This window comes from Lissotriton helveticus, chromosome 1_1, assembly GCF_964261635.1.
Source record: "Lissotriton helveticus chromosome 1_1, aLisHel1.1, whole genome shotgun sequence".
Classification (NCBI taxonomy): Eukaryota; Metazoa; Chordata; class Amphibia; order Caudata; family Salamandridae; genus Lissotriton; species Lissotriton helveticus.
The window spans coordinates 1,715,223,670-1,715,230,604 of NC_136057.1; the positions used below are offsets into that span (position 1 = coordinate 1,715,223,670).

Here is a 6,935-nt window from a genome sequence, read left to right on the forward strand (position 1 = left end):
CTATCCAGTCCCAAGCCGCTTGTGGTGTAGGGAAGAAGTGTGTCCCCTCCAGCCATTACCTTCAGTCGGCCGGGAATAGCATGGCATAGGGTAGTTGCATAGTTCTCAATTTCGCTTGACCGCCAGGAAGGAAGCCCGTTGAACATCTCTGGTGAAGTCCGGGAAAATCATGACCTTGCTGTTACCAATGCGCAGGTTCGATAACCCTTGGCCGCTTGTAGAATGTGGTCACGGTCACGGTAATGCAGTAGGCGTACCACAATCGAGCGCGGAGGGCCGCCAGCTCTAGGCGGGTGTGTCTGGACTCTGTGGGCTCGCTCCAGGGCGAAAAACGGGGAGAGCCCCTCTGGCGCCACCTCCGCCCGCAACCAGGTTTCCAAGAAGGACACCGCATCCTGGCCCTCCTCTCTCTTACGTCTGGAGCGCCCCTCACTGTCCTCTGCCCTGAGCTCCAGCACCAGGACCTTCTGCGCTACTTTCGCCAAAGAGGCCTTCATGGCAGCCAAGTCGCCAGGAACATCCTTCATGATCGCTTCCGAAGTCGTCACACGTTCCTTCAGCTTCCTGTGGTCATCCTTCAATAGGAACAGGTCAGACCCAATGGTGTCCATCCGTTTCTCCAGGGCTTCACGTGATGCCACAATGGCCTGCATAATGTCGCTTAGGGAGGGGTCCTGTGGCGGGGCCGGGCCCCCAGAACCAGACGCCGTCCTGTCTCCTGTCATGGAATGGCCCGGATCATCGAGTCTCAGCACATCGAAGCCCTTCTTTCTGGTCCCCCTGACCATCTTGCGGCAGCTTTCAATGCCCACTTCGAGCGATGATGCTGAAACCACAGGCGTCGCCCACCCTGGTCCAGTACACCCGGTCCGCGAGTCTGACGACGACACGACAGCTTGTCGCCAATGCTGGCCCCACACTCCTCCGTCTCTTGTGGTAGGTATATCCCTTCTACCTTCAGTGGGCGCAAGGGCAGTGCAGGGGAAACGCTCCAGGGTCAGCTCCAAGCGGTCCGCCGCAATGGCCAGCAGGCTAAGGGACAGGCCGCAGGGATCTCGCTCCGGCCCAGTGAGCAGCTCTCATCGGTCTTCGGACCTCCCTCCGCAGGTCCACAATGGGCCTCGCTCACATCACAGCTCCTGGTGCAGGAGGATATAGTGGTCCCAGGTCCTAGTGCTACTGGGGGGCTCAGAAGGCAGAAATCACAGTCACCTCCGGTATCCAGGGCACCAGTCTCCCGACATCCAGCTCATCGGCGGTGGCAGACCCCCACGGGCGCCCCGCGAAGGCGCTCCCCTCCACTTCTGTCTACCTCGCAGGGCGGACCCCCAGGCAGCCAGGGAACTCAGCCAACAGTCGGCACTGTCCCCAGGGGTAATGGTCGCTGGTGTCCTCGCTCCAATAACAGGGTGGGTCTCTCTCGAGGGGAAGCTGCGGGCCCCCCCCGATGTCTGCAAGCTGTGGGCCGGGGATTGACGAATTTACGCAGGCGCCGCCATCTTAAGGTCGGGCAGCTCGCCGGACCACCGCTCCCGGGGCTCGCCCACCCCGCAATTCCGTGGGCCTCCCCGCTCCAGCCTCAGCAGGTCTTTGCCACTTCCAATGGTCTCCGGCGACCCGTCAGGCAGCACGGTCAGGGACTCCGGCCGCCATTTTGCGAGCCCGTCTACCCCGGCGCTGCACTCGGGGGGGGGGGGGGGTGGGGGGGGAGGAGGAATTGTCCAGTGGTCGTGGGGCCCCCAGCACCTCCAGCCTCCTCCTCAATGCTCCCCAGGATCTCCGATGCGCCTGTGGAGGTCAGGGGTCCAGTATAGGGGTTGGATATTTGCCGGAGAGGGTCAGGTACGGAGGAGCTCCGGAGTCCCGCTTCTGGTTACATCGGCGCTCCAGCCACGCCCCCTGCAGTTGATACTTATCTACAAAATAGTAAACACACCTCTATCTTCGGGATCCCTAATAACGTTTTTACAGGGTCGCAAGAGTTATTCAGCCCAGTTTCTCACACTCCAGCTTGGAATCTCAACATTGTGTTAACACGGTTAATGGGACCCCCCATTCAAACCTCTCCGCAAATACCCTCTCCTATTCCTTTAATTTAAAGTTGCATTTCTCATTGCAATTACTTCACTCAGATGTGTCCTTGAGCTTCAGGCATTAACTCTAGAAGAACCGTTCTTCCAACTTCATAAAGACAAGGCGGTACTACTTACTAACCCTAAAGTAGTAACTCAATTCTACTTGAACCAATCTATTGAGTTGCCTGTATTCTTTGCTCAACCTGATTTAGTTGCCAAAAGAGCTTTACACACACAAGATGTGAAAAAGGCACTTAATTTCTACATTAATAGAACTCAACCATTCAGAAAGACAACAACTTTCTTGCATTCAACAAGCAACACAAAGGAAGAGCAATTTCTAAATCTGGCATATCGCGTTGAATTGTAAACTGTGTCCAGACCTGTTAAGCAAGAGCTACAGGAGCTCTCTCTATCCCTCCAAAAGCTCACTCTACTCTCAGAAAAGGAGCTACTATGGGTTTCCTAGGAAATATACCCATGGCTGACTTGTAAGGCAGCTGCATGGACCCCACACACGCACACACACATTTACCAAACTTTATTGTGTAGATGTCCTAGCCGTCAACGAGCCAATGTAGGCCAACCGGTTCTACACATTATTTCAAGCAAATGTACCCCTCACAAGTTAGCCACCGCTTTGGGAAGAAAACTGCTTTACATTCTATGCTAGGCATGTGTATCCATAGCCACACAGGCTATCAAATGGTGAGTTTTTTCCTTGTAAGCATCTGTTTGTGGCATGCAGTGCTGTAGATTCACATACGCCTTCCTTCCTCTCCGTAAACCTAGGAGTGTTGCTGTTATCGTACTTCTATTTCCATGATCCTCTCGCTAGGATTCATCATCCTTTATACTCCATCCTCACCGGCAACCAGATAACACTAACAATGGAGTCGAGGACCATGCGCATTGCGAGCAAGAGCAGGAGTCGCATAACCTCATGACTCAAACCTTTCTTCAGACAAACAACGTGCACACTTTTCCGAGCCAAACACTAAATGGTGGAATTATGCTAGGCATGTCAATCTACAGCGCTACATGCCACAAACTGGTGCTTACAGGGTAAGTAACATTCATTAGAGATGTATGTATGTATGTATGTATGTATACAGGGGTTGCATTTACTCATTTCAGGTTGGCTTAGTTGGAACATTACCAATTCAAAGCTGTAATACTGTGCCTGGAGTGGTAAATGGCTTTTTTACAGCTCTGCATGGACAGCACTGTACTAGTCATATGCTTAAAGACTTTGTTGGAGAAATGGCAACAGGCTTTATCCATTTCTATCTTGTGTGGATGGCAGTGTTCATTGCTGGTTTAGAAATTGGAGTAAAGGCAAGTTACTTACGTATATAAAATCTGCTGCCCTGATGACTCTATTTGAATGCTTGCAGCCGTCCACTGGTGCCAGGTCTTAGTAGCATTTTGATATGTTCGATTTAAATGTGGATTGTGCATATGGCTTTTAAACTGTTCACTGGTAATAATAGTTTCCGTGCCCTTTTGTACCCTGTGGTATAGTTGGACTATTTGTCGTCTTGTCTTGGCAAATGCTACTTCGATAGATGTACATTTCTCTTTAATTTAATTCTGTATCCTATTAGATTGTTGTGTGAACTGGTTCCTTAAAGCTGTAGTGCACAGTTGAAAGATCTTAATTGTTGCCCCATGTTGTACCCCTCCCTGAACGAATGGTACTTAAAGAGTGGATGTGGGTTCACCAAATTTTAATGAGCAGAAGGGCGATATCTCACTTAATCTTTTATAGTCCAGTTTAGTTCTGTGACAAACTTTTTCCGTAACTAACCTAAACTGTTTCAATGCTGAGAGCTTAACACCACATGGGAGACTTATTGAACATCTACTTTTACAGAAATCAGTGACGAGGATAACAGCATAGCTGCTATTTATCAGGCTGTGGATGAACTTCCCCCTGCACACCGGGATACCTTGGCATTCCTTATGATTCACCTACAAAGGTATGTGAGCAGTAATTTGCTGATGGGAAAGGTGTGGTGGTGAGGGCGCAATGCCTTCTGTTGATTATCTGTGGACCTGGTGAAATGGTTGGCCTTGCCTTTTGAGCTGTAATGTGGAACCTTCAAAAAAGCTATTTCTTACTTTGTTACAAGGCTGACTATAATGTGGATTGATTTTCTGGTGGTCTCAAAGGAAACTGCTTGTTTCTTGTCTAGAGTTGCCCAGAGTCCAGACTGTAAGATGGATATTTCTAACCTAGCCAGGGTATTTGGCCCCACACTTGTTGCGCATGCTGTGCCGGACCCAGACCCCATGACTATCCTTCAGGACACCAAGAGACAGCCCAAGGTAAATTTGCATTGTATACAATACGGAGTTCAAACATTGAATTGTAGCTGGACTCTAGCTTCTGTTACCATGTGCTTATTTTCCCCAAGGTGATAGAGCGTTTGCTTTCATTGCCTGTTGAGTACTGGAGCCAGTTCATGATGGTGGAACAGGAGAACATGGACCCAAGTCACATCATACAAAACAACAATGCTTACAACACACCAGGCACACCGGACATACAAGGTATGGTTGTAATTGAGCTGTGTAATTATAATGGCTTTTCTTGTACTTTGACGTAGCGCATCCTTTAAATCTAGACGCCGTGTGTGTAGTAACTTGTTATAGAGAAACCTTTTTCAGTGAGATTGTGCTCATCAAGAAGTACCACTGGCAGTAGATCAAAGTGAAATGTTGAAGTTTTCTCTCGTATGAAAGTTGACTTGCAATGCTATGTCAGCAGTAGAAAAAACAAAAGCAGTACCCCTTAGTGTCCGAAGGCAAACTTTGCTCAGCAAAGTACTCCTGCATTAAGGACATTCATTACTTGCATCAGTGTTATTTAAAGTAGAGTTCAATAACCTATGAATCACCTTGCAGTGCTTGATTACCTCCCTCTTCTTGCAATATTGAATACAAAGACTGTTCATTTATTATTGGTCACCTTACCACCTAAATGATGTGCTTAATACAATAACTTGCTGGCTGGACAGTTTCATCTGCACACCAGTGGCCATATCTTGCCTCTGAGGAAAATAAATCAGAAAAAATATTGGTCTGAAAGCTCAAATCTCATCATGCGGTAATTGTTCAGCTGTTCTCTTCTCACTGCCATTCCAAATAATTATGGTCATAGGGACTCTTAAGACCGACCCATAAGTTACAGAATGCACTATGAAGATTCTGGCTAGCTAGTCCGCATAATATTTCAACGAATGTGCGAGTTGTTTTTGCTGTCTGCAACATTTCACCAATGGTTGAAGCCTGGTTGAAATATCCTACTTTGTTTTTGATGGTTGTGCTGCAGTACCATAGTTTGGTTTCACTACTGTCTTTGTTTCCCTGGTTAGGGTGTTCATTTTTGGTCTATTTACCTTTTAGGGAAACTGTTTGGACCAATCACTACCCCGGAGCAGCAACTCTCCAAGACCCCCTCGTCCAGCTCATTGTCCCAGAGAGTCCGGTCGACCCTTGGCAAAACCACACCCAAGTATGTCTCTTGTCCATTGTTATTAGTATATACTCTATAGAACAAGATTTATCATATTTTTCCTGTGGGTGAGAGAGACTAGCTTGTTCAGCAGTTCTCACAGAAGATCAACTTGCTCTATGCAGTAACTGTGGGAAGTGTTGGTACATATGCCTATGTGTACCTTCCTCTCAAGGATTACTCTCCTTTCATCTTTCTCTTGAAATATTAGCTGGTTTGCTCTTTACCAAAAGGATACTTTGAAAAGTGTTTTTGTATGGAAGCATTCTCAGTTATTCTGCTTGCTTTTCTCTTGTTTAGGTTTGGGAGCAAAAGCAAGTCTGTGACCAGCATTGGCCGTCCTGGAAACTTCTTTGCCTCTCCCATGCTGAAGTGAGCTGTTGGCAATATTTGTTTAGCCTACTCCATGACTAGAGCGATGGACGGTACCAGTGGTTTTGTGGAGACTACACATGAATTTTACTCCAAGCCTGCTATATTCCTGCAGTTTTCCGAAAGCTTTTAATCCCGAATGGCTGCAAAAAATATAAAAGACTTCTAGAATTTAAAACCTTGATGGATAGTACTATTTTCAGCAAGAATACAAACATTTTAGATGCTCTCTGAATGGTTTATACTTCATCTCTAGCAAATGACTCCTGGCTCTGTTTTTGTATTTTTTATTTTGACATGTGTACCTTCACTTGACATACTCCAATTGTGCACAAACTGGCAATTACACGGTCACCCTTCAGCGTGATGGACTGCTGGAACACTCAGTTCCTACCTTCTCATCTCACTCTTTTTGTGCTGAAAGGCTTAGCTATGAGAAACATGCATGCAGAATCTCGGACCATCTTTGCCTCTCAAGCAAGAAATATTTGCATCCTTTCCCCCCTCATTATATGCTTTTAAAGACTTAAACTAAATATGCAAAATCTGTAAATAGAAAATGCTTTTGTATTTATTTTGCTTCAGAATCTGTAATGTAATTTACAATTCCACTAAAGCTTTTGTTTTTAAATTCAATGTGTTGTGTTCACAGGCAGCACTACATCTAAGGGAGGCAGTGTGGGGGAGAGGAGAGGGTGGCGTGCACGTTGCCACACTTTGTACAAGAGGCAGCCATTTTATCATGCTAGACATGTCCCCTTTTCTCACAGTCCCTTTTTTAGGTCGAGGACTCAGTCCCACTGCGTAAGCAGTGGGCGGAGCTCCGAAGATTGTTTCTTAGTGTAGGGGGCTTGAACCCGCCCCTCTTCTCCATTGGTTGGCCTAGTAAATGCTGGCCAGCCATTGGAGGAGAGGCGCGTCACTCCCTTTAAGCCCCATCTTTTGGAGATTCGGGCGTGTTTTTTAGG

At 47.3% G+C, this 6,935-nt stretch overlaps 1 protein-coding gene across 5 annotated transcripts in view; it reads left to right on the plus strand.

Moving 5' to 3' along the window:
* RACGAP1 (Rac GTPase activating protein 1) overlaps nt 1–6,603 on the plus strand; it is a 57,160-nt gene extending 50,557 nt beyond the window's left edge. For all 5 annotated transcript variants that reach the window (XM_078689129.1, XM_078689130.1, XM_078689133.1 and 2 more), the window contains exons 13-17: nt 3,952–4,057; nt 4,274–4,406; nt 4,496–4,631; nt 5,487–5,595; nt 5,896–6,603. In XM_078689129.1, coding sequence (XP_078545255.1) covers nt 3,952–4,057; nt 4,274–4,406; nt 4,496–4,631; nt 5,487–5,595; nt 5,896–5,971 — 560 coding nt within the window. In that variant the 3' untranslated portion in view covers nt 5,972–6,603. The remainder of the gene's footprint in view (nt 1–3,951; nt 4,058–4,273; nt 4,407–4,495; nt 4,632–5,486; nt 5,596–5,895) is intronic.
* The last annotated feature ends 332 nt before the right edge of the window (nt 6,604–6,935 follow it).